This window comes from Oreochromis niloticus, linkage group LG9 (genome assembly GCF_001858045.2).
Source record: "Oreochromis niloticus isolate F11D_XX linkage group LG9, O_niloticus_UMD_NMBU, whole genome shotgun sequence".
Lineage (NCBI taxonomy): Eukaryota > Metazoa > Chordata > Actinopteri > Cichliformes > Cichlidae > Oreochromis > Oreochromis niloticus.
In genome coordinates this window covers 16,532,040-16,560,014 of record NC_031974.2, presented here as the reverse complement: position 1 = coordinate 16,560,014, position 27,975 = coordinate 16,532,040, and the positions used below count along the sequence as shown (strand labels likewise).

Sequence of the window (27,975 nt, the reverse complement as noted above, 5' to 3'; positions counted from 1 at the left end):
GTGTTGCCGGGGCAACACTTCAAGCAGAAAGAGTGAAAGAGAAGCCATTGATCGTTACCTTTAGCCATCCTATTGAGGACCATGTCAATCAGAATGTAAGTCCCACTCCTGCCAGCTCCATCACTGCAGAGAGTCACACAGAGAGAGAGAGAGAGAGATCATTAAGGCGGCAGAGTGAGATGCTTTAATCTCAGAGTGTTTTTCTTATAAGGAAACAAATTGCTCATTTACATCTGCATCTGCGCGCAGACTGTCGAGTATGTTTAAGCACAAATTAGCCCGAGCACACAGACGTGCGTTTCTCCGTTCGCGCGTCACGTGGTGGATAAAAATCAAAAAGGCAAAAATCAATAATCACACTTAACATTCTTGTGAAAATACCTGAGCAGATCTGAATATTTGATGATGCAATGAATGTGATTATGTTAAACCTTTGCACACAAGCGTACGTGTGGTCTTGAGAGCTGCATGGCAATTGGAGAGAGGGGAGCGGGTTTTCTAAGGCACACTGGGGACAAAGGCTTTTAAATGCATGCACCTCAGGAGCAGAGGAGAGGTTGAGAGGCCAGGGGCGGTTCGAGAACAGCTTTTTGGAGAGCCTTGCTTTTCCATTACTCCAGAGATAGCCCCATGAAAAGGCTTCCTTTGTGCCCACCGGCCATTCAGCGGCTCTGCATGTTAATTGCAAACAAGGCGTGGACATCGCTCTAATAAAGGCAAAGCCAATAAAACAGGAGAGCGGCCCGAGCGCCACAGCTTCATTAATCCACTGCTAGACACTCAGTCCATACAGCTCCTTCAGAGGGAGAGCAGGCTTACTGGCCCCACGCATGACTTAACAGGATGTGACTATTAAAAGTGACCAGACAGATACCTGGTGTTTAATACGAACCAATCAAGGCCAGTTAACTAACTCAACCAAATGGGAAATGGGAGTGTATTCGGCTGTGCAATGTTATTTACATAAGAACACAGTGAGCGGAATAAACAGCAGCTCCGGTGGAACCAGATAGAGTGAATGGACTGAGCGGGTTTAAGTAAACAGCCTCTCTCCTCCAACACATAGGCCACGACAAACACTCTCTGTCCCAAAGCAGCAGGGTCAGCCGCTGTCACAGGGTTCAAACGGTTATACTTGCCTGCAGTGGACAATTATCGGGCAAGATCGACCTCTGTAGCACTTGTTAACCTTTCTGAAATAAAAAAAAAAGAGAGAAACGTTATTGTCATTGCAAGCTTGGCATTAAGCTGTCTTAAGTGCACAGGCTGCTACATCGATTCAGGAAACAATTCTTTTATTTATTTCTTTTTCTTGAATAATAACAATAATAATCAAAACAAATGTGACTCGTGAGGGACTTGGGGCGCTGTGGTCTGGACGAAATTAATGACGGCAATAATCAAAGGGCCAAACACAACCACGAAAGACGCTCCCTCCTGTCAATCAATCACGTTAATTTGAGCGCAGAGAGAGAGAAATCTGTGTCGCACCCTCGTAAATAAATTGAGCATCATTTCAGGCGGCGTTATTGTGACATGTGGGTGATGGATGTGGTGGTGCGATGTTGTGATTTGCCGACCGCCGACGCATTAACCCGAGCCAATTACGAATGTTATACACCACAGGCACGGCGAAGGCCAACGAGCCTTTTCACACCCCGCCGTTGCCATGGAAACTGACTACACCGAGAGCTTCCGCGTCTTTCCATTTCCTCTCGTTTCCCACCTTTCAGTGACAAAATGAGAAGTATCTCATGGTATCTATAGCTGATCTAAGCTTGCGTGCACTAATATGTTTCATATAGTAATTATAATGTTTTGCATGAATATAAACATTGATAGCTTGTGCTATATTTTTGTAGTTTTGCCATGTGAATGCTGTATTTTTGACCACAATTCTTAATAGTAATTAACATGTTTACCAGCACTGAAAAGCACAGGTGTGTTTGATTTAACGTCATTGTGATCGGTGCTGTTTATCTGTGAAGGTTCCAATTATAGAGGACCAAAGCAGCCAAAATTACAGCCCCCCCAAAATTTAAAATTAAAATAATTAAATAAATAATTATTATTTTTGATCCCCTCTTTGCCAAAGCAGTGATTTATGGAAATCTGATGAAGATTATCAACGAGTTAAAATCTGAGAAGAAGTCAAAATTGATCAAAAAACAAAATATTTAATAAAATACATAAAATAACACAAATAAGTGAATAAATATGGATATTAATACAAAGGTAAAAAAATGCGCAAGAAAAGTAAAAATCTTATATGTTTAGTTTAATGCATTTAATGGCATATTTTGTTTGTTTTGGCACATTTGGTCCTCCATACTTGGTGACTGAAAGTTTATTAAAATAGATGTGCTAAAAAATTGGTCATGATAGAACTCGTTGCAATATGATTCAATGCTTATTTGGGAGTTGAAGTGTTTTCTTTTTGATGCTTTTTTATTCTTTGCAGTTTTTATATGAAATCACATTGCGTACCAATGCATACGTTTTAAAAATCTTAGATTGTTTGATATCGAAAGTATGAATAAATCAGAACACGCCTTCAGTGTAACAGCATACAGAGACGGTTGGAGTTCCCATGCAAGCCAGAGGAAGGAACAGTGTGAGGCAGAGTAGGAGGAGGAGGTGGAGGAGGGAGACTGAGAGTGGAGTGAGAGAAAGACAGTTTGTGCACAGGCCTGGCTGAGGAGACACAGTTTCCAATGATCACTTTTGTGACTATGCAACTGGGCTCATATTACTAGCTGCAACATCACAAAAATGACACTGGCAACCGCAAAATACAGAGTTGGCCAAAACCACGAAACCGTGAGTGTTGAGTGCATCGTGCAGATCTGAGACCTCTGAATCGCCAGAGAGCTTTAGATTCCCAATAACCTTCAGCAGCATTATTGGAGTTCAATCACGGCAATTTAAGCGTGAGGGAGATCTCAACAGCAGGGCAAACAGTGTATATGTAATCAAAACACAAGAGAAACCATTACAGCGGTATCTTAAACGTAGCTGACTGCAAGCAGATTAATTTGGAAGAATGGCAGCAACTCTGTCGAGAGAGGATGACACGATAAAACTACGGCTCCTCTTTTTCTTTCATCTGCATAACAAACCAGAGGGACAGGCTTCCATCTACAAATCAGATGCATCTATTCTTGCGTGGAGGGCTTTTCCTATCCCTCCTGGGTATTCCCAGAGGTGCTACTGCCGCTCTTCTGCCAGAACATATTATATGGAAAACAGAGTAAGGTTATTCAGTCACTAGCTCTCCCCCTCTCCCATGTTTTTAGTGAGACAGCTCTCGTTTAATTGGGTGTTTGAATTAGGTGGTGTTTTTTTTTTCTTTTCTTCCCAAGCCAAGCCAGGCAGTGCGGGGCTGTTAATTTGCTGCATCACATGTGCTGGAGGGAGGTGAGGGAAATAGGCCCAAGATGAAAGGGATAGTACAGAAACACAGTCCTTATTAGAACAACCATTCTCTAGGACACCAAAAGGCAGAGGGGCAAAAGGGAGAGGGACCAGAGAGGCGCTGACAGAATACAGAATATAAGGGAAGGTGATTAAGAACAAGCTCGGGACAAAGGCTGCTTAGAAAAAAAAAAGGTGGAAATCTGTCTGAAATCTGCTGAGCTGCAGTGTTTTTTGAGGACCAACCGGCTGGATCTCCACTCTACCTGCGGAAGTCTAAGAGGGTCCTGGCTGAGCTGGGGATCCCACGGTCCATCCAGGACAGGAAGTGGAACTGAGTGACGGTGCGGGTCTCGTTAGTCTGCAGGTTCTTGAGGTAGAAGCTCCGTACCAGGAAGTCCTCACACCAGATGTGCTCAGACACCAAATTCACCTAAACGCAGACAAACAGAAAAGCAAAATGTGATGTTAGGTTAAGGAAGGAAATGAGGAACATGGACATCTTCTTATAGAAATGTCAGGGTTTGTTTTATACCAAATATTTCAGTTTTCATTCACTTTTTAAAGAAATTAGAGGTGCACAGGTGTAACTCAGAGACATAATAAAGATCTCAGCCTGTCTGCAGATGGGATGGTTTGGTGTCAGTGGGCTATTTGTCATCTATTGCATCACATCGCTTCCACCCAGGCTAAATATTCAAAGATGGTGTAACGATTGATGAAGGCGGGGTTGTGATTGTGAAACATCAGTATTGGTGTCATCTCAGAATTTCCCTAATACAAAATAATACAGGAAACACAGTTTTGTGTGCTCCCTGCTATTAAATTAGAGACATTTTATGGTGAAATGAGATGTGACTAAGACACCAAAGCACGTGGGAATAATTTGGCCATGTTGATTGAACTGGGGCATTGTTATTGTTGGTATTATTATGATAAATAAGAGATTATTATGTTTTATAACCCTTTATGATTTTAAGACTAAGATCCTGGAGGGACAGGCTCTCATACTGCTACCACAGTTTATAAATGCTGCTGCTTAGCATGGAGTTTTAAGAATAGTATGAGTAGATGTGTCTTATTTTTAATGCTTCTCTTTACTTTTGGAGATTTTTACCCCCATAACTTGCTCTTTTTTGCCCTTTTTTGATTGCTACTCTACATACAAAGTTGACACACCAGCTTCATCTGGTGAGGAATCATACAGGGCAACTTCATTTGCAACATAGGAGGGTTGACGTTTTGAACTTCCATGAGTGCCCTATGAAAGACCACTTCACTTCACTTTAGCGAAAGTAGCTGCACTGAAGCTGTTCACTAAATGTCATTTTTGCAGCGCTGTTAGCACCACAAAGTAAATTATATTAAAGTGGTGCACAAACTTCAGCGCATAAAATCCAAACCTGTGTGGTTAGAAACCAGCTGAAGTGGGAAAACATGTCTTTCGTGACCCTTCTGTTTAACCTCTTTCTCAATCACCTCGTATATGTGGTAGACGTCGGATCCCTCGTCGGGCCAGTAGTGGTGGCACTGCTTCACTCCATTCTCCGACAGCGGGGTCAGCATGACGATGACGACGCAGCCGCTCTCCCACACCATCTACACGCCAGAAAAGAGACACCCATCAGTCACACCCTGAGACGACAAACCCTTTCATATGCGACGTTCCAGTGGCCCTAATGTGTAGCTAACCCGCAGCGCTGAGAGCAGCGCGTTGAGCGTTAGTGTTACACGGCAGCGTTGTATTACAGTGAAATTGATTTCTTAATCTTCATCCAGGAAGTATGAATAAATGTCACCTCTCCGTGTGTGACAAATGATAAATGTTGGGCTCGAGCAGCAGGAGGGCGCGTCATGTGTCGCCCTCTCTCTCACGCTCTTGTCTGAGCGAGATCACAACATCTACTGCTCTGATGCTCCATTTCATCTTATCACAACCTAATGTGTCCTTGGAAAAAAAAAAAAAAAAAAAATCCAGGCCCACGGCAGCCATTAGGAAAATGAGGAGGAAACGTGGGTTTTATGATTGCTATAAAAACACAATGGCCTTGACTATACACTAATCACAAGCTTCTGTGATCCAGCCCAGTGGACACATTACACGCCAACTGTGCCAACTGTGCCAGGATGTGATGAGATTAGGCAAGGTGATAATGTGGAGGGGGGGGGATATTATCCATTTAGTCTTGTACAATTTAGCAAATATTTGATGGTAGAATGTAAAAGAGCATTCATATTTTCCACCTCTTATCTTCCTTTTTTTGTTTTTGTAATGGGATTAGCAATTTACAGGCTCCAAAAAAGGCATACACCAGCTACGCTTGATTTGCATAGACAAAAAACAAAAAACAAATGCAAAAAAAGCCTGAAAATGACCTGAGTTGTGCCTCTGTGAACTCATGCATGGCTTTTTTTTTTTTTTTGCATTCTGAGAAGGAGGGAGGAAGGCCCAGCAGAGCTAAGGTAATAGCCAGGGAGGTGGAGATAGATGGAGGGGCAACGGATGAAGGGATGGAGGAATGAGGAGTGGGGGATTAGAGCAGAGCTGCCTTTCAGAGCACTGCCTGGGGCCGGTGTGGATTAGATAGGACACAGCGAAAAGATTTGCACTCCTGCACGGTCCATTTGCATGAGAGTTGCCAGTGTTACCCCCGTTTGTTTACTTTTAATGGGGTAAAGAGTGTGTTTTTCCCTCATGCCACAATCCAAGGTTAACCATACTGAATAATGAATGGCTGCTAAGCATTCCCAGACACAGAGCTGATGTTCAGCGTGTCAATGTGTGGCTAATTTTCTATTATTTTTGCTTAATTGGGAAAGATTTAAAGATGAGTTAATGGCTAAGTAGCATTAGATAATGGAAATGGATTTATTCACCTGTACGGGAAAAAAACAAGCAAACAAACAAACTAGCAGACATACGAGAAAAAAACAAAATTATAATTAACGCCTTATTCATTTGAGGCACATTTTATTCCTATTTCAGCTGATGTGGCAATTAATGTACAATTTTCAGATAAAAGCCTCTGAGTTTTTCCCTTTTAATTAGTTTAAACACCACATGAGGGCAAAGCGTGTATGCGTCTAGGTTTAACAAGTCATTTTACAACAAGTAACTATTCTCTGTTTGGTGTACAGCACCAGACCATGCTAAACTTGGCTTCTCCACCCACCGCACAAATCGCGAGCAGCCTCCAACGTCTGTGCAAACACAAAGTCAGCACTATCATAATGATTCAAAATGAGTATCCGCTCAGTACAAGATGCAGAGTGCAGAGTGCAGGGCCAGCTGGTCTGTCAGGATTTATGCGCCACACTTTTACATCCTGGTCACGGCTAGCTGGAGTTACTTCACCATATGGAGGTGATGGGCCCACTAATTACAACAGTGCTGTCCTATTAACACATAAGACTGCCATTTGGCAACCATGCATCATTTAAGGCACACTTCCGCACAAGTTGACATGTTTTACAATAGCCTAAATCTGCTGATTGATTACAGGTTCCGCTGACATTTATGGACATGGAAAAGAATGCAAAATAGGTTTGAGGGGGAAAAAAGCCCCACTAATATGAGCAAATATCAGCATTATTTTAAATAACATTAGGTCTCCTGAGGCGTGTATAACTAGATCCTTATATAAAACTAAAAAGCTTCAGGTCTTGTGTACATATTCGGCTGCTGACACTTTTTGATTGATGAGTAGGAGCAGCAGCAGCACCATTACTTCTCTACCAAGTTTGTGCCTCTCATGAAATAACATTACATTTGAATGTAAGCATGCATTTTTCCTAAAAATATACAATTACCCTTCATCTTACCTCTGTTTGAGGGATGATTATGCTGTGCTGGAGCCATGGCTCCTATCACTCTTTCCAGTGTGTAAACAGGAAGTTTGTTTCCACAGACTGAAGTGACTATGGGCTACAATTTCAGCAGCTTTCTCACCTTTGTTTGCTTACATTTGGGGCAAAGTGACACCATTAAAAAGACATCAAATTAGGGATCACACTTGGATGCAGATAGAAATCTGGCAAATCCAAGGAAAGTTATGGGAATACAACGGCCTCTTTTGCACCAACGTGGTGCCAATTCTGCACACATTTCTGCAGGTTTGAGATCCTTGGCTTACAGAATCTGCGAGCTGAATATGCCAATATTGTTGGATTTCTTGTGGCAGACCCTCACGTAGCCACTGAAGCCAGTAGTTCCAACTTTGGGCCGGTGCCAGCTTTTTGGCACCAGCACTGGTCTTTTAATAGTAAAAATGAGTGGGACCAGTTCTAGATTAAGCTCTGGCATTGTGCCAGTGGAAACAGCAAAGGAGCATCTTTTATGATTTCTAAATAAACTTAAGGATTCTAAATTATTAGCGGTAAGGATATCATTGGTAAAGATTAAGTCACTCTAAATGCACAAACATGTGTTTAGTGTTGGTGTGTTCAGCTTGATTTCCTCGCTGATCCACCACAGTAATCTTGACACGCCTTTCTTGGACACTCACTAGTTGGAAAACCAAATAAAACCTCTGGGTCAGACACAGAGTACCTCTGCTGTGGTTCTTCCCTCACAGCTGTAGACAAACAAATAAAAAGATGAAGGATGGACAGTTAATAGAGTTTTACCTGCCAGAAGTCCGCCACGGTGGAAGCTAGGGGACCCTGCGACGCGATGTAAGTAGGGTTGCGAGGGTCATGGTCCATCTGGGAGAGAGGGAACAGAGTGTGACATAGTGTGTGGTCGGTGACTGGTGGATGAAAACATATTGTCTGGTAAAGACTTCCATGAAATCGTCCATCTGGATGCAGAAACGAAATGAGTTATGCATTTATTGATGAAAACACTTGGCTTTCATTCCGCCTGCAAACCCTGTCGTATTCAGGATGCGAGTATTATTACTGATTAGAGGAAACTGGGACATGGAAATAACTGCATGCTGTTCGCTGGAAAAATGTGGATGTTAACACAAGCTGAACACATATTTGAAGGATAGGTTTGTAGCTAAAAAATGTTTTTAAAAAATCGCTCTTTTAAACATATTTGGACCTTGAACTTTCCTCTTTATCTGCTAGGCAACAGGCACCTCTAATGTTGAACACAACAACTCATATTCAACGATTTTCTATGCGAGCAAATAACTGAACCTCTCTTTTTAAAAGCTATATATGGTATGAAGAAAGATTCTGTAGCTTCTCAAGGGGATTAGTGAAAAATCTTATTTCCAACTACCTGAAATTTGCAAAATAACTTCAATTCACTGCCGCTATTTTTCACTCTTACAATATCTTTGTGCCCTCAAAGACTTGATGAACTGCTTTCAGAGCTCCTTTTTTTCATGCTTAGCTGTGTTTCTACATGAAACACGACGCTGCTGTGGGACATAAGGACACAATTTGAGGGATGTGATTGAGATTTGAATGAAAATAAAATCAGCAATCAGATTTTACTGAATTAAGTTTCTATGGTTAACCTCTCGTGTCAGGCATACCAGTGGGGAACATGGTGACTTATTTTGAAGGGAAAGATTCACAACAATGAACTCTTAATGTATGTTTGACATCATAACGATAGATGACTCAAACAGTGCTGTATTTTTTGCACATGCAGAATAATATCAAATATTGCAGACTTTCTAAAGAGTGCAGGAGTTTTTAAAAATTGAGGCTGGTGCTCAGCACTGCCTCCCTGCAGTAAGAAAGTTCTGGGTTCGAACCTCTTCTTGATTAGCTGGGTGAAGGTTTAAATGTGAGCATGAATGGCTTATTTCTCTCTGTTAGCCCAGACTGGTGACCAATTTAGGGTGTATCCCATCAGGCTACCCTGCTGGGATCGCCTCCTGCCCCCCTGAATTGGATAGGCGGGCGAATGGATGGTATAATTGAGTCATTGCTTAATTAATCTTCCACTGAGTGACATCCACCAATGGAACTGAGTGCTTTTTTTTGCAGCACTGCCCTTAAATCTAACTGGGAGAGAGGGAGACACCTTCAAGCTGAACATCACAGTGACAGCAAGTGACAGGGTCGACTTTAATGGCGTTTTGATTTTTTTATGAAATCCCTTTTTTATGTTGAAGAACAACTTGTCAAGGACACTTGACATGGCCTTAAATGTTAAAGATCTAGTTTTCTCATTTCACATCTTTGCAAATTTCTTAAGCTCATTTGTCTCGCTCATGGACCTTGACACGCAGCCTTAAAAGGAAAAATAATTATGGAGGATTTCTCCATGGCTCTAATACTACCATGACACTTCTCTCATGCTTAATATCCTGAACGACAGGATTAATTCTTAATGCTTTGAAAAGCTGATAAAAAAAACAAGCACGCAAGTTTAGTTGAATTGTTAAGAAAAATCAACTTCTTTGTTATTAATCCGAGTGTGTTTGGAATCTATTTTTTGTCCATTTTTGGTGGATTAAATGCGTTAAATTGTTTTGTTTATTTAAATCTACTCCCAGGCAGTGACGTAAATGTAAATCAACCTCAACAGAAGCAGCATTGTCAGATGCCAGCTGTTGAAAATCATCCTTGGTTGTGTAAATGATTATTTTGGAGATTTTGGGTTTTTGGAGTAGTGAAATACTTAATGCAGCAGATTCTCCCGGGATTCACAGTCGATGTTTATTTATGATTTAGAGTTTTTATCTGTATAAGATGTCAGGCAGGGTGTCAGTTTTCATTGTATATGTAAGAAAACAACCAGCGGGGAGCAGAAATGAAGCTCGAAGCTGAACATGCTCACCAACGCACGCAAACGGACCAGCTGAAATTGAAAAATGTTGACAAAAAGGACTCATCAATGAAAGAAACACTGCGTTCATTACCTGCTGTTACACGTCAATTAGCCATGTCCGCTTTCTTTTTGTCTCTTTTTTGAATTCTTCACACGGTTTGGTTGAAACAAAACAAAGCAAAAAACAAATCTCACCCGCAGAAATAAAAGGGTGATGTCGAAAGCTAGTGCCTGCACTCCGTTTAGCCAATCTCAAGGACACAGACATGCTGTAGCTGTGTGCTGACATCCCTGCATGAATACTAAAGCGCTAACATGAAAGAAAAGTCCTGCATTTCAGCTGTAGTCTCCCTGCCATTGTGGGAAGAAGATAGACTACAGAAAGAAAGCAAAAAATGCAAAGAAGTGCTCTTTGGTTTGAGGTAAAATAGCTTGTTCGAAAATAGCTCGCACAAATATCTGTTCACCGTGAAGCGCTTCAGCTTTCAACACCTCGCTGTAGTGCCTTGATCCCTTTTTTAAAAAATATAAGATTGAGAGCTCAGAAGCTAACTGCCAGCTCGAGCTCATCTGAGTTTGAAAACAAAAGCGAGGGAGAACAGGCGGGAAATCGGGAAAAGCCAGAAAAGGCCAGACGAGACAAAGACGAGCGGCCTTTGACCACTTCTTGCCGCTGCGCATTCCTTCAAACCATTCCTCGCGCTAATGATGATGTACATCTGGGAGCACTGGTTTGTGGTCAAGCATTAACCATTAGCCGAGCTTTTCACCGAGTGTGCGTGTCACCCGGTGCTTCGCAGGGAGCTCAGATCGCCCCCTTCCCTTTGCCTCTCTGACCCTGGATTCCCAGGAAGAAGCGACAGATTATTTACTCGTAGGCCGCTGCCCCTGAAGCTAATGAGGAGGAAGAAGCCGCATTGACAGACATAATTATCACAGTTTTGCTGGGCTCAGCCAGGGGTCCCTTTTGTGGTGTAATTACTGTCCTTTCATCCACACACCACTGCATCTGCCATTACTGTATTTCACCCATCTTCAACATCCGCCTGCATTTCTGCCTGAAGCCACACCAAAACAGTCTTGCAGAACTTTTTCTAATCGAAAATCTTTCCCTCCCTTCTTCCTCTGATTGATCGACGTCATTGCGACATTATTCTATAAGACGTTGCACTACAGTGCTGTTTAAATAAGCTAAAAACCTCTATGAATATGCCATTAGTGAATATGGAGAAATAAATAGACCACCTAAAAGTCTCCATTGTTTGTTTCTGAAGAGTAATAGGCTTTTAGTGCAGCTGCGTGCACCCCGCCCCTCCCTCATCTATCTCCTCGGAAATTTTGGCACTGTATTTGAAATGCATAGTTTCCTGTTTCCCTTTGATGGAATCCCTTTTCAGCAGCCTCGGGGGAAATCATGACTGGCAATGTTTTGGGGGAGAGATATTTAAAAAAAATATAACCATAGCCCTCTCCAGTAGTCAGATCTTTCTGGATTTGTATGGGATACGTTTGCTTAGTCAAAAAAAAAAAATGCATAATTCTTTTTAGTGTGAATGAAAAAAAAGAAAAAGAAAGATGGGTATCTCCAGGGAGCAGCCATTTTGAAAGCAGTAAAAGTAGCAAGGCAATTCAGCAAGACACAAGAAACCCACAGAGGTTCTCAGCATGGAGAACAAAGTTAAAAAAAAGATCAATGGGCTTGGATCAATCACTACTTTTCTCTCAGAGTAAAATCCAACCACAACAGGTGCTCCTGGTACTAAAAAAGGGGTGGTTGGGCTTCAGAGATAACATATTAGCCAAAATCTAGAACCATAATGAATAAAGAATACTCACAATTGGACTGGCATTGATGTAATCAGAGTTGCTGTGGTTGTTCTCCGCTTTCAAGGTGATCCTGGAATGATCGTCTGTAATGGAGATGCATAATTCATCGGTAAATATTTCCCCCCGTTTTTACTCCCTGCACAATAACAACAGAATTTTGAGCAGCAACACAGGAATATGAAGCTGAAATGGCTGCGGGGACTGCAATTTCACCAGACTTTCATCATGCGCACGCACGCTGTTCTAAAGTCCTGAATTGCTTCACCTTAACCGAGGAATGTTCCAAGTGAAATAATAATAAACTGTTTCATCTTAAGAAGTGTGCGAGTTCTGAACTTTCAAATCCTGCTCGTTCTTTTTTCTTTTCTTTTTTTCCTAAACAAGTGAAGCTGTTGCAAGAGTCATATAATGTATTTGTAATGGCCCGGAACCCACTTTGATTTGCTTGGAATTAAAGTCCATGATTTAAAATGTTTTCTTATATTTATGAACAAAAAGGCGAAATCAAGGGAAACAAAACTTCCTTATGTGTTATTTAAAAAGAGTTTAACACTTTAAGCTGGTCAGACCCGCGCAGGTGAGGTCAGATTTGACAGTAACCAAGCAACACGCCGCCTGTCATCAGATTGCAGTTCAAATGTAGCTAAATCCTGATTGGTGCATGACACCGTGTGATACATAGCTACTGTTGCTATGCCCTGAGCCCTCTACAGAGTGTGTTTCCTTCCTATTTATCCCACTGCACTGAAATTGGCAGAAAGTCACCTCGAGGGTGTTTGTGAGAGATTCCCAGAGATATATATATAAATATATATATTTAAAAAAGGCACTTGGAGAATCCTGAATGGAAATTTATGGGAGAGTTGTGCAACAAGTAAGACAGTGTCAGAAATAAAGCTTTCTGACACCCAAAACCTTTTATGGGTCAAAGTCAGGAAGATTTTTCAGTGTTTAGCATCACATTTGAATGGTTGGTGTGTACATGCAGGTTTTATGTACTGGTGATTATTAGAATATATATGACTCATAATAGATTAACTTTAACTAACAGGGAAATCCCAGCAAAGCGAGCTGTGGCACAACTTTCACTGCTCTGATTTCACTCTTCAAATGAGGAGGAGTCTGTAACAGATGCTACTTATTCACATGTTAACCTCCTGTTTTGATTTAACTGCCATTCCCAGTGTTTGTAGTAGTTGTCGTTTCTCTGGCTCTCTTCCACAGTGTGTCTGTTTTTCCCCAGTCTCACTCCCTTCACTCCCATCCTGTCGCGCTAGATAGCTGAGCCTGGTTCTTCCAGAGGTTTCTTCCTATTAAAAGGGAGTTTTTCCTTACCACCGTCGCCAAGTGCATGCTCATAAGGGGCCGTCTGATTGCTGGGGTTTGCTCTGTATTATTGTAGGGGCTTTAACTTGAAATATAAAGTGCCACGAGGTGAATCTTGTTGTGAGTTGGTGCTATATAAGTAAAATTGAACTGAATTTCAAAACTGTGCTGTCAAGGAAGGACATCGAGCTGTAAATCCTTAACTGCCATACATCAGCACACTGCTAACAATTTATGGGCCAACTCAGCTCCCACGTAAGATAAACAAACAGACATCAGTATAATGTAATTTCAGTTTGTCTAGAAGGAGGTGTAAACAGTTAATTTTGCTGTTTGGCTCCATTCACTTTTATCTCAGGTGCATCATTTGGGTGAATTACAGCACATTTTGGTGTAGGTCTGCTTGTGTTCATTTATTTTGGTGGTCACATTATAAAGCATGATTTACATTTACTTTAATAATATTATAGGCATTTGTACAACTGTTACAAATACTATAAACGGCCAAAGTTTCAAAAAATGACGTTGCTTTATGTGCACGTGACCCCTGTAATCCAAAAGCCCAGATTTCAGACTGCTCTGACCATTTTTTTCTAGTCTTGGATCCGTATGACTTCAAAGAGAGAGGATATCCCTAATATGGTCATCTGAGGCACACACACAGCTGTGAACAGAGGTTGTTTGTGAGGTGCATCTAATCAGAAGAAAGCTGGCTTAAAGCGAAGGGAGCTAAAATGACTTGTTGCAGACTGAGATGCTGCATAAAAGCACTGCATAAGATAATACTTAATATTTATTTTGAACTGTGAATCATCCAAAAAATCTAGAGTTTAAAAAGTAAGGAGAGCAGGTCGGCTTTAAAGAAAGACTTATTCACCTTGAACTAACTGACAATCACAGTTCAGTGAGTGGAATTTCTCCACTATTGAGAAATTCTCAGCTCTGCCTAACAAACCTTTCGTCGTGTTATTGTGTCTCTTTAAAACGTGTGAACTAATGCTAAAATGTATTGGTGGGCTGAAATAAAGCAAAGCATTCTCATGAAATAATGTTTTTGTACCGCATGGTAAAGCTAGCTAGTAATAATACTTTAATTACAAGGGATCATTGTTCATTTTAACCTTTGGATGGTTTTGATGTGTCCTTTGGATACACTTGCAAGAATTAGCCAAGAAAGCAGTTATAGTTACGTTCAAACTGCTTTAAAATCATAAAAACATCACTTCGTCCAAATTTTATGGAGCTGCTGAAGTCCCAGTAAAACTTTCAACTTTGGTGACTCCTAAACAGGTATGCATTTGTCCCCATTGAAAATCCTCTTTGGCTTTAATTGAGAGGATGCAAGAGATGCAGCACGGAGTCGCCTCTCACTACACTGATAGACATTTATGGGGTTTCTGGGAAAAACAGTTTAAATATCGCTCTTTGGCTAGATTACTAATTACTAATTATTTGTTCATGTTTGAAGCATATTTTCCACAGTGTTGCTTTGGCATGTTTACCCAAATGGTTTTATGTTCCTCTTTGGAGCATCTGTTCACAAATACATCAACAACATTTATGAAGCTACATGACCCTGCTTAGACTGTTCCAGACTTGAGAATCGTACTAACATTCCTGCAGAAAAAAACACCAAAGCAGACAAAAAAACCCAAACCAAACAACCTGAATGGACTCACATGCGACTACGGCGTCAGAGCGGTTTCTCTTGGAGTTCTGCTCGCCTTGGCCCACGCTGCAGGCGCTGGGCTCTGCCTGGTAGGAGCACAGCGCCTCCCACTCACGCTCCAGACGGTTCTTGTTCTTCAAGTGGTCCTCCATGTATGACTAGAGGAAAACAGACACCACCTCAGCCACCATTTCAAACGACAAGCCAGAACCGTGCAAAAGGAAGTGGAGTTCAGCTCGAGATATGGCTGCAACAAAGAAATCTGATTTGTTTTTGCACTGAATTTGGTTTAATTAATTAAAAATAACACAAAAAAACCCCCACTTCACCTTTACCTCACTGGAGGTTTCTGGTTAATGCTCGATGTTAATGTTTCATTGTATTTTCTAACCCATAAATAAACTAGAGCAAAAACACTAAACCTTAAACAACAGCATCCTCCTTCAAGCATTGATCAGCTGTCATGTCGCATTATTATTCTAAGCTGCTGTACAGCATGGCAGCTAAATGAGGAGGAGGCTGCTGAAGATCTAGGTGGGGAAGGTGTGCTAACGCTGGCGTCTTTGTGTGTTTGTGTGTTTGACCGAGAAGAAACAAAAAACACACACAATTAAGACTCCCTGAAAGGTTTGTCTGCATTGGAAATACTTCAGGGGTGTTTCAATCACGTCCCTCACTGCTTGCACAGCCGCTGATAAGATTGTCTGCATTTAAGCTGTTGCTTGGAGAAGACAAAATTGAATTCGCTAGAGAGACAAAGATGGAAAAAGAGAAGGGGGAGGGGTATAGGCCTCTGTATGTGCATGTGTGTGTATGTGTTCACCCAAACCAGGGCAAGTCTTAGGGAGCTTAGAGGCTGTAGCTGGCAAGAAGAGTCTTTTTTAGCATAGCAGTGTTGCACTTTCTCTCCTGTATCATGGCTCCCCTCTCGGCGGGGTTAAATGGTTTAGTCCGCTATTGTGTGAGACAGAAGATTACAGACTCATAAACTGATGTCAGGGATCAGCTGGCTAATACAATGAAAGTGATACCCAGATGTGCCGGGTTTTTATCCCGTATTAAAAGCAGTATAGGTAGGCCGAGCAGAGAGCCGACGCTCCATTGTCACAAATCCGACTTATTCACTTCTGCCTGTCATCGAGAATCCAAGTCTTTGCAGCATAGTATACATTAATATATATATTCATAGATGATGATCACAAATAAGCTTGTCCAAAAACATAATAGCCAATTATTCTGGTGATGAAGTCAGAAGTCGTCTGCATCCCTGAGAACAATATTAGTGCTTAAAAGAAAATTACAAATCCTGCACACAATGGAAATCAGAGTTTATTGTTGGCCACAGAAGCAAAAGGTGTTACACACGACCAGGCTGAGAACAATAAAAAAAGCAGCTCTTGTGGTTAATGCAGCTGCATAATGAGAGAAAATGGTGGCACAGTATGCCCTATCTGAACCCATTAATGACAATAGGTGATCGTCCTAAAATACTGCACTAAATTTCTACTCTTCTACTTCCCCGTCTGAATCTGCTGTTTTATGCATGCAAAAAATTCAATTATTAAAAAAAAAGTCAGTTCTAATAGCAGCCAACACATGTATATTTGCATGTGTTGAGATGTGCATCGCCTAGAACACGCGCACACACACACACACACATACACATCGCTGTCTTCCCAGGAAAATGACAGCATGCCATTATGGCCACTTGACAGAGCCTGTCACCACTATGCTCTTGTCACCCTGTACAAGTACTCTCTGCTTGCCAGCCTGACAGCATTCCACCTCCCCTACCAATATTACATCTCCATGTACTTGATATATCCACTCTGAATTGCATCCCATTCTATTCAAACGATGCCCTGAATCGATTGCATTCCAAATTCATATTTTCGCAGCTTAATGCAATACAGCCAGCAGGCTCTTATCGAGCCCTCCTGCTTCTAGGGGGAGGCAGTGGACCACGGCGTATTCCAGAGACAGGGTAACGAAGGTTTAGTGAATGGGGGGATTATGTCTGCCAATCAGAGGGCTGGGATGGGAGGCCTGGGTGTCAGGGAAACAATGTCTAATCCTTCCTAAGCAGTCTCCTCAGCAGCAGAGGGTGCTGGGTGAAATCAGGATGAAGGGACGACCAGGGGAGCCAGACACAACAGGTAACACATTACTGTCAGGCTCCGCTGTCAAATTAAAACAAACAATGGCGGGAACAGTTTGTGCAGGGACCTTTATGATACATCGGACAGCTGCGAGACGTGAAAAAGAGCATTAACGTGTACTGTGATTTGTGTGACTAATATTAGCTACATGAAAAGAACTCATTGTGTTGCTTTAAATGGGGCAGCAAATTGTCCCGTCCCCCCCCCCCAACTAAATATAAAATTGCAAAGAAAAAACCCCCACAAAAACGCTGAGGGCAGAACATGTTGCACGAGTCAGTGGCTATTTTTCCTTTGCCTGAGTCTATTCTCCTGTTGAGCAAATAATTTATCATTTAAAAAAAATGAACAATAACAACTCAACATAATAATAAAAAAGGGCCTCCAGCTACTTAATTATTGATTTCTTTCCCCTCTTTTTTCAGTTTTTTTTTAAAGAGAGAGGTGATTAAGCCAAGGGAAAACTACAACAACAGCAACGGCATCAACATTTTGACCCTGTTCCTGCACAGCAGGAAAACCTGCTCAGAGGTGTTTTGCTGCGTTTGCAAAGGCGGGAAAACAAGTTTGGTGCCTGTGAACCCCTGTCCATGGTGCTGAAAAGCTGCAGAATCACAGAGTGGCACATGCTTCCTTGTTACACATCTCTTAATTATTTTACATACATAAAATGCAGAGGTTATGGCATCACAGTGTAGCTGAAACAGAAGAAGAAAGCAAGTGTAAGACACCAGAGGCGTGCCAAAGCTCTGGAAAGCACAGCAGATGACTCAGCACACAGAGGCATCCAATTTCGGTTTTGAAGTTGGAAGTCGTTATGCAAGTCTTAAGGTGGGCCACACAGTGGGACACAACATCGTAGTTCATTTATCCTGACGGCACTCTCGTAGAAGTGCTGTGTGTGTGTGTGTGTGTGTGTGTGTGTGTGTGTGTGTGTGAGGTGTTTGGGGCTCAAGAAGAAAAAAAAAGAACCCCCAGCATGTGTGCTTTGGAAAGCTGGGTATTCATCATCCTTCTCCACACGGTGTGAGCTCCAAAGAGCGGGAGCGGCGAGATGAGAGGAGAGCTGAGATCGGAAAATATAGGTCTGAGATCAGTGATAACAAGGCAATCTCACACATGGTTTCATGTGAGATGGTGGAGGAATTTTAAAGAAGAGGCCCCTATAGGACATCTCCATGTCAATCACGGCCATGAAAGAGAAGTAAAGGCCCGAGAGTGTTTTACCTTTCCACAGCGTAGTGCTTGCGTTGCTGCTGCGAAGAAACTAGGGCTAATAATAACAGCTCCTAGAAATGATTCACAGTGGCTCTTTTGTTATTTGCAAGGCTAAATGCTTTTCTATTGTCAATGTTTTCAAAAGAGGCTTCACAAACAAGCCTTGACGAGTGCAACAAAACCCATCTATTACCAGCAATACAAGGCATTACTCAGATACACTCTCATTCATTATAGCCTCCCAATATAAAAGCTAGACATGCAGTGTGATGAATGCTCTCTCCATTAATGGAAACACTGCAAGGCATCTATCCATCTCTTTTATCAAGCTTGTTTCAAATGAATGAAGCAAAAGTTGTGCAAAATCAAACCATGCATTGTGTGTTTGTGGAAGTATTGGCAACCAAGAGCTTTTTCAATCAAACGGGAAAAAAAAAGAACAAAATTTCTAAAACATCCAAATGACAATCAGATGGGTAATGATATTTCACTTTTGTGCCGCTCTCATCACGCGAAACATTGTCTACCTTATTTTGCTGCGGCGGTAAGAGAAAACAGAGGCGGTAAGAGATGAAAATGACAGAGAGGAGAGAGAACGGGACGGAATGATGAAGAGGGAAAATGACACAGAAGTAGGAAGAAAAAGTTGGAGGAGGAGAAAAAAAATATAAAGACGCCAGAGCCGAGATAAAAGCAGGAGGGAGAAAACAGCAGGAAGAGTGATGAAAAAAACAAAAAACAAAGATAACAGGGTTCTGAAGGGAATGAGGTGAGAGAGGGATGAAAAACACCATCCAGACAGATAAACAGACAGAAATAAAGCTGTTGGTATTCATACAGGAAGTCTTAAAATCAGACACTAGCATATAAATTCATCAAATATATAAAAGCTAGTGACAGCAAACATTTTTCTATACTGGATCAGCTCCAGTATGCCAGAATATTCCAAATTAGGTGTAGTACAAAATACATTACACTGGCAATCTTCATTTAACCATGCAGGCACTCTAAGGGGCGTGACGTATAACAGACATTACCTCGTGGCTCCTCAAGGTGGAGCTAAAAAGCGAGTGAGTGCAAGGATCTTAACTGGCTTGCAGCAATAAATGCATAGCCTGAGAAGCAGCAGGCAGCCAGGGAAAGCAAATCAGAGCGCTAACCGACTGAAGCGACACACAATGCCAACACTTGCATATTAATGCCACAATGCAGTGAGTAAATATATAATTCTCTCTTCTGTGCGTATATCGTGATGCATCGTAGATGACTGTACGGCCATTTATCGAGTATCGCAGAATCACATACATATGACATCATAAGGTACTTGAGTCAGTGTTCATTTTTTAACATTAAAATTTGATTTTTAAACCTATTAATTATATAAAAGTAGATATTTCAGTCATTGATCACTTATTTTTGCTGTTTATTCAAAATTTTTTAAACAATTTCTTAAGTGTCAACGTATTTATTTACTTGAAAACATCATCAGACTTCTTCCCACCACTTTTAGCTATCGATTTGTCTATTTAATGACCCTAAATAGTATTTTTCCAAGCATTCATTAGGTACCACTAACCCAAACCCACTGGCTCTCAAACTGTGGTGAGGGACAGAAACAGGTGGATAGAGTTTGCTGATGCTATTGCACTTTCAGCTTGGATCCTTTTTATTTTTTATGACTGTTAAAGACTGTGGGGTGGGGGTGTGCGTGTGAACGTCCTTCTGAAGTGGGGTATGCCAGGAAAAACTTGAGAACTGCAGCCTGAAACCATCACTCTCAGCTAACAATTGTCACCTCTCAAGTTCTCTTGCTAGTTTTCACAACAGACTGCGTTTTGCATTTGATTACAGTTATTTCATTAGACAGACATTACTAAACGATCACTCAGATCTCATTAAAGACATCCCGTGTGCACTGTTGGAGCAGGTATCTGTGGATGGCAGCTTTTTCGTGCTTTATGGATATTTCTGCCATTCCTTAGAATCATATCCTGATTTGTACCTTTTATGATTAATGTAGCAACTCAACACTCACCATCCTCTGGTGAAGTGCAGTACCAAAGGCTGGGAATGTCTGATGTAGACTTGTGACTGTCTACTGAAAGCTGACCTTACATAGCTTAGGAGTCTCCCACACTCGACTAAACCCACCCTGGCAGGTTAAGTGCATATTTATGAGACATGAAGGGATGTTTGTGCTTGTTCAGTTGAAGAAGTCAGACGCCAAGAACCACAAATGCTCTCTGAGGGCTGGACAACAAGCCATGTTACCAACCAACCTCCATTTAATAACTCATCTCCTTCTTTGACCCTTTTTCCACCTCATGAATCATTACTTAAATCAAGTCAAGGCAAAGCTTCTTACCAGTATCATGTGACCAGTGGAGATGTCCATGTTGGATGGGACTGGCTCTTCACACCAGGAGGAGGTGCTGCTGCGGGTCGACGGGCTGGCTGCAGGGCCATCGCTGAACTGAGATGACACGCTGTTGAGCCGAGAGTGGCGCAACGTCTCCGGCCGCTCGACGCGCTCCGATGTTCGTATCGCCATCCGCTGACGACACAACTCCTGTGGATTACAGGAGACGACGATGGTGAAGAAGTGGATAATGAAGAGCGCAGTTCTTCCTCTTCGCAAGCTCTTGTGCATTTATCTTCTTTTCATGCACGTAACAATAGCTTTATGTGCTTATCCTTGCTGTGAGGGGCTGGTTTCTGTAAATGCACCTTGTGAAATCCTGCATCTCGGCTGAGTTGATCTGTCCTCACTTAACTGTAGATTAATGGCTTATCCTCGTGGATTATGGAGCTTATACTAATTATGTCAAAAATACATGGTTGAGGAACCCTTACAGAATAAATTCAGTATGTCACACCTTGCTGCCACACAAACAACTCCCTTCAACGCTAAAGAATGGATCTTTCACAGCATAATCACCCCACATGCACACGGTAAAGTCAAACTCTGCACAGCAAAAAGTGCACTACTTAAAAAAGAAGAATCTTTTTTTAAAGGATATTTGTTTTGCAGAGAATCAAAGGAGATACAAAATGAAGTGCCACTATTGCAAAATAAATGAATAAACATTTCCTGTGGCTTAAGAAGCCACCTCTATTAAGACCACAGGTCTTTGTAGTCTTAATGAGTCAGTTTTTCTCCCATCATGCCTCAGTGCAGAGACAGAGGATTAACCCTCTGAGATCTAATTTGTCATCCTAGCTCCCCAACACTTAGCCTAACTGTACCCTGATGTTTTAGTGACAAAATTAAATTAAATGACTTTTTAATGCATGTCAGTTAGAATTATTATTATAATATAATTATTATTTGTGTTATTTCCCTTATTTTGTTTTCTAAAATTACATATTCTGATGGTTAGGACCATCACTATTGGTTATTTAGACCTCAGGGGGTTAAACACTTCAAGACTGAGCATTACCTACTAAAATGACCACCACAGGGTTGTATGCCTCGGCCAACAAGCCACGTTGGGGTTTATATTCATGCCCGTTTAGACCCATGGAAGACTTTAAAAGGTGGATGCCAAAGATCAGTTCTGCATCAGTAAATTCCAGAAATACAGTCACAGTCTCTTCCTCCTTTTCCTGAGTTATGGCTGGAAAACCTGGCTGGATATAAAATGTTGCTGCATTATGTTAACTTGTTAGACATTTGTGATGTAACCTTGATCTTTGACATACGACCATCAAACTCTCACAGCTTGACCCTCTACTGCATGTTTGTGCCACATGTAATGAAACTCCACCCCGTGACGACACTCTCACTTAAAACACTTTGATGATAGTCAAATTTGAAGAAATTCCCAGAAAGCGTTCCTGAGCTATTGTGTTCACCAAAAAAAAAAGATGTACGAATAAATGGGCAACCAGAAATGATAACGCCTCTGGCCATGCCTGTTGGCAGCGCTGAAGCATAATAAAAAAATATATAAATATATATATATATATAAAAGCAAGAAAATCTGCCGGATTTATGCAAGCTTACATATTACATCTGCTTCCCCACAATAAGGTGTGGCCTCACTGGATATTTCCACGTTAAATTTATAATCTGTAAGCCCCACCATGTTTCAGTTTGGGAGGCAAAGCAGTCAGCTCCACAGAATTCATTTCCATACTCAATTAATAACAGTCAGGGCAGGGCGGGCCAGTGAAAATGCCTCGTGAAAGCACATGCTATCTCATGATGAATCATAGCGATATTTCCCTCTGGAGCACAGGCCTCTCTAAGCTCTGGTCTTGGATCAGCTTTTCTGCCATCGGACTTTAATGATTAGAGGCATGAAGCAGTGCCCTGGGCCTTGGCCCCAGGGCACAGTCCAGGTCCACCTCATAATTCATCCTACTTCTCAACATCTCTGCAAAGCCCTGTGCTGTACCAGCGCTGAGAAATGGTCCCATAAGAAGGGAGTGGGATGCAGTTAGTGCCAGAGGAGAGAGACACACGGAGCCCAGGGAGAAGCACAGGTCGTGAGATTACACTCTCCCCGTTACCCCCTTCTTTCAGACAACTAATCAGAATGAAAACAGGGCCAAGGGGAAACAAAATCTACAGTCTGTGCTGCCATTTTACAATAACACCCTCCCACTGCAGACAGCTCTCCCTGAACAACTCTGTATGTCAAGCATGGAGTACACACCCACAAGACAGCAGAGTGGCTAGCAGAGGACGAACAGGTACCAGATTTCACCTTAAATCTGCACCGATTTTCATTAATTTATGATAATCAAAGAGTGAGATTCGGAATGCAGAATATTTTTACATCTATTCTTAATTTGCATATTTTTTTATTTGATATCTTTTTTAATGGTCATCGCCATAACACCTCAGCCTTTGGAAATCAGCCTCGTGAAAACCTGATTAAATATTGAAAATGTTAACGTGACATGCAGATAAATGTGTTCTGAGTGCCACGCTGGGCACAGCTGAGCCCCAACTCTGAAAATCAATACAGCCCAGGCTGCCTGTTGCCCTGGAGGAACTGAGGGAATAGGTCACAGTGGCGGTCTGCTCCCTGTCTCCTACGCAGACACACACAATTCACATGAAAGGGTAAGCATATCTATTGGAAAAATGCTACTGGCAAAGAAAAAGGAAAGATTTAAAAACACATGACAATGTTTTGATGTTAAACTACTAAAACATTTAATAACACATAAAATAAACAAAACAACAAAATCGCTGCATCAAAAAATGGTCCCGAAAAGCAGGTGGAACGAGAGTCACTCAAACATGAGCAGACAAACTCTCACAAACCAATTGGATAATTGGCCGTATTTGAACAGAGCGTGCTTCCCTCCAATGGCAAAGCACGGGATAAGAATCCCGGCCTCTGACTGGCTCATAGCAAGGAGGCTGGTCTTACCTGATAGGTTGCAGTGGCATCAGTACTGGTGTCAGTCCCCAGACTGGCTAGCTTCTCCTTCATGTGTAGGTGCGAGCGCTGGCGCACGCAGAAGAAAGTGGCCGACACTGCCACGGCCACCAGGATGAAGAGCATGCAGAGGACGGAGAGCAGCAGAAACTGGCCCGACTCCACCCTGGTCTCCTTCACCACGGGGATCTGGGTCAGGCTGCCCCTCTGGAGGACACGCAGACAAACAGAGAGAGAAAAACGCTGTCAAGAGCGGTAAATGATGCCAGTCTGTCTTTTTCCCAGACTGATGCAGTCGCTTTTGATTTACAGCAACCTCCATATCAGGTCTGCAGTGCATCAATTTTCACCTGAAGGCTTGTGTTGGGGAAAAAAATGTGGATGCAGAAGTGATGCAAGTGCCTTGTCACCTTACCTCCACTTCCTCTCCCACTCTTTCCTTCCACCCACTGCCACTGTCTGACTGGCCATTCTCATTAGAGAGCTCTAACTCTGGCTTGATAATATGCATTCAGACTCAGTCAACCCCTATTACCAGCCCCTGTCCAGTCCTGTCTCCTCACTGTGCCCCACTATAGATATTTACAACCCCATTTAGTGCTGGCATGGCACGGGCTGGCACTGTGCAGCTTCAGGAGGCCTGGATACTAAAAGCTGTTGCTTAATTAGCTCCTCTGGTCCTGAGTTTGGCTGGATTAGGCCCTGGCCCAAGCTGCACAGCTAATGGCTACCAGGACTGGGGAGACACAGGCGGCGCAGACTGGACCCTCACACATACACCACTATCACCAGTTCAGTAAAAAACAAGAAAAAAAAAAAGCTTTTCAAACATTCACACCAACGCTGCATGTTAATTTAGACAGTAGTTTCTACAGCAGACCAGGTTTAATGTGGTGTAATATCATCTAAGAGATTTTTATCAGTGTAGGTTAAAGAATAGGCCCGATGTGTTGATAATTGGTCCACTTGTGGCCATTTACTATAACGATAAATCCCCTGTAGGCCTCGCCGATACATATTTTGAGAGCATAACAGTGATAATTAGGAGCAATAATGCGGACGGATAATTAAAGATACCTAAAATGTAGCTGCTAATAAGACTGCCTGTGCTGATTGCATAGGCATCCTGTCAATTTGTTTTTGCTTTGAGCTCTGCAAAACAGAGGGGTGCAATTTGGCCCAGCACAATTTGCCTCACATAAATCATCCTTACTGTCCTCTGCGATTGACGTAAAAACATGGCGTTTCTGTAAAAGCCAGCTCTCTGCAGATTTTGATCTAATTTTACCAGCTGCACACATGCCAATAGCTATGCATCTGCAAAAGGGCAATATCAATAACAGTGCACGAATACATCAGCAGGCTCCTAATTGTCTGCATGCAATATTGAAAGATTGATGGGTGGAATGAATCAAATCCACACCAAAAAAAAAAAAAAAAAAAAAAAAAAAAAAAAAAGGAGCCAGCCGAGCTCTGACATTTAGCCTGAGGGGTCTAATGGGCCGGCTGAAGGATGACTACATCTTGTTATACCATTTTCAAAACAAGACACTTCACCTCACACCAGTAACAATGCGGTTTGACCTTGTGGCTCGTAATTGCCAATGTTTTAGCTGTTGTGCCGATGCCCGGGTCTTTTCGATTACTGTGTTGGGCCTGACGACAGTTGCTGTTGATTGCAATTGCGGTGACTCGAGCATGTAGTTTCAATCAAGCATTAAGAGGTTGGACAACAACCGAAAGGTTTGAAGAGGCTCATATACGGTTAGAGAGGGGAGAAATGGCCTCCATCCAGTGAATTGTCTCTCGTTTTTAGTGATTCAAATGAATACACGGACAGCAGCAATGTTTTAGAAATGAAAACTATTTTCATTTGCTGGAGTACTTATCTTATCAGATGCATTCTAACATAATCACACACACACAAAAAATAAAAATATCGAAGCTTAAAAAGCCTCCTTCCACCTTGCATCCAGCATATCTGGCACCATAGGATGCTACACTGATTCAAGCCTCTGAAATCAAAGTGCCTACTGATTCAGATCTGCCTAAACCTATTTCCAGCAGTAGCACAATAATACAACTCTATCTTTTATTTCGAAAAAAAATTAATTAACATTTATTATAAAGTTCATCACGAACGTGGCCCTTCGTAATACGTGGCTTACTCTCGAAAATGATTTACCTGCACAGCTTGAAATGAATAAAAACGTTTGGGAGCGAACAGACTTGAAATGCAGTGTGATCTTAAAAGAGTGTTTGAAGATGGCAATCGAACTGGAAGGAAACTAAAAGAGAGACAGAAAAGGAAAAAAAGGAGGAAAAAGGGGGGAGGAGATGTGCCGCGAAGAATTACCTTTTGAGTTTTGTTCCTCAGCTTTTTTTCAGCTTTTTATAAATTACATTTTGTATTAATTTATTTTTCCCCCCATGATTGGAGTCTGGTTCAACTAAAAATTGCTTCAAGATTTCCCTCATAACTAAATGAATAATTTTAACCGAAATTATTCCTTTAAAAAAAATCATAAGCAATCACATTTAGAATTTTACCCCCTTTTGTTTTATGTGCATTTAATAAAAAGATCACCTGGTTGAAGCATCACAGAATAAATCATCAGCTTAGTTTTTTTTTATATCTTTTTGGAAATGTATTTGTTAAATCTCTTGAACACACACACACACAAATGATTTTAACACCATTCCTATCTCTGGTTATAACTCTGCCTCTAACAGGCTCTCTCCCTCTGCTCTCCTCTCCTCTCTGCTCACATCGCCCCTGTCTGGTGTGGTGAATTAGCCAATCTGAGAGGAGACAAGGGGCAGATGGATTTCGGTCCTCTGGATTATTCACATAATAAGAGGGAAGGTCAGGCAGAGAGGTGCTGTCGGGGCGAATGGCCATCCATTCACTCACGCCACAATACCTTTAAGAAGTACGAGAGGAAAATCCTTCCAAACACCAGAACGCCAGACCTTAAATCAAAGTCTTTTCTTTTTAAAGTTGCAGCTACTATTGCAGATTTGAATGGTATGAAATTAGCTCCATGTAAGCAGTATTCATGAGAGAACCTGTGATTAATAAAAGAACAAAAATCTCCCAAACTAAAAGTGTCTAATGTTGTTTAAATTTGGCAACTATAAAAATAATTTTTCATTTATTTTATTTACAATATATGTGATTTTTTTAAGTCAGCCAGTCCTAAACTAGACTTAAACGATGAAAATAAATCTAGGAATTAAAAGGATATTTGTGTCACAAAACACATGATTAAAAATGAATATTTGAGCAGTCAAAGAGGGGAATTACCAGTTCCAGTTCTCAACATTTAAGAGTTGGAGCTGCCGGCACCAAAGAAGATGAACCTGCTTCGAAACTTTGTCCCCTGCAGCCAGATGTGCTCCCATCAAAGCAGCAGACTCAACACACCGTGTCCTAGGATTTCTTTTTCTTAATCTTTTTTTTTTTCTTTCTGTAAGATTAGATTTATTTTTAATACACTGCAAGGCAAATGCTTTCGATGCTCGATCACATTTATGCCATCAGCTTTTGGTGATTCGGTCTTGAGCAAACTATCGCGCAGAAGGAGCGAAATTAAATGTGCTCAGACTGAAACCAGAGCTCCTAAATTATTCTGCATCTCGATGAAAAACCGTTTTCGCTCACGGGCTTTCACCGTGATTGTTCGCAAGTTTTTTTTTTCTTTTGTTATTTTTTTTTCCAAGCCAATCCTTTTCTCTCTCTTTAACCGTTAAAACTTGTACACTGATTACAGCACAAAACAGACACACGCGTTTTCAAGCCAGGAGATAATTACCCAAATCCATGTCGCCGGGCAGAGCGCACATTTCACAGTAAACGGAAGCTGATGCTGCGTCTTGTATTCCAGAGAGCACGGATAACCACTGACGCTCGCCGCAGCTCCAAGAAGCGTTTGCGCGTCCCGGCCGCCCACTCAGTCCGCTTCTCCAAAAGTTCCCCTGCGATGGTCCCATGCGTGCCCCCTCCCCAGCCCCAACAAAAGACCGCGGCTTCAACACGTAGATGAAGAAAAAAAAAGAGAAGGGGGCAAAAAAGGGAGAGTCGAAGAGAATAAGAAAAGGGAGAAGAATGTGGGATATGCCCGCCTGATTTTCCGAGCCTCGGAAGAATGTGCAGAAGCCCCACTAGTGAGTCCTTTCAGCGCCTCTGTGCCAATGAAAAGAGATGGGGAGGTGGTGGGGTTGGGTTTT

At 41.8% G+C, this 27,975-nt stretch overlaps 1 protein-coding gene across 2 annotated transcripts in view; it reads right to left on the bottom strand.

The window, feature by feature from the left end:
* ptprn2 (protein tyrosine phosphatase receptor type N2) overlaps positions 1-27,975 on the bottom strand; it is a 145,294-nt gene that overhangs the window by 5,467 nt on the left and 111,852 nt on the right. For both annotated transcript variants that reach the window (XM_005448928.4, XM_013277574.3), the window contains exons 12-20: positions 23,737-23,952; positions 20,715-20,918; positions 14,983-15,130; positions 11,987-12,060; positions 8,041-8,118; positions 4,894-5,013; positions 3,681-3,847; positions 1,140-1,193; positions 59-123 (exon numbers count right to left, since the gene is read on the bottom strand). In XM_005448928.4, coding sequence (XP_005448985.1) covers positions 59-123; positions 1,140-1,193; positions 3,681-3,847; positions 4,894-5,013; positions 8,041-8,118; positions 11,987-12,060; positions 14,983-15,130; positions 20,715-20,918; positions 23,737-23,952 — 1,126 coding nt within the window. The remainder of the gene's footprint in view (positions 1-58; positions 124-1,139; positions 1,194-3,680; positions 3,848-4,893; positions 5,014-8,040; positions 8,119-11,986; positions 12,061-14,982; positions 15,131-20,714; positions 20,919-23,736; positions 23,953-27,975) is intronic.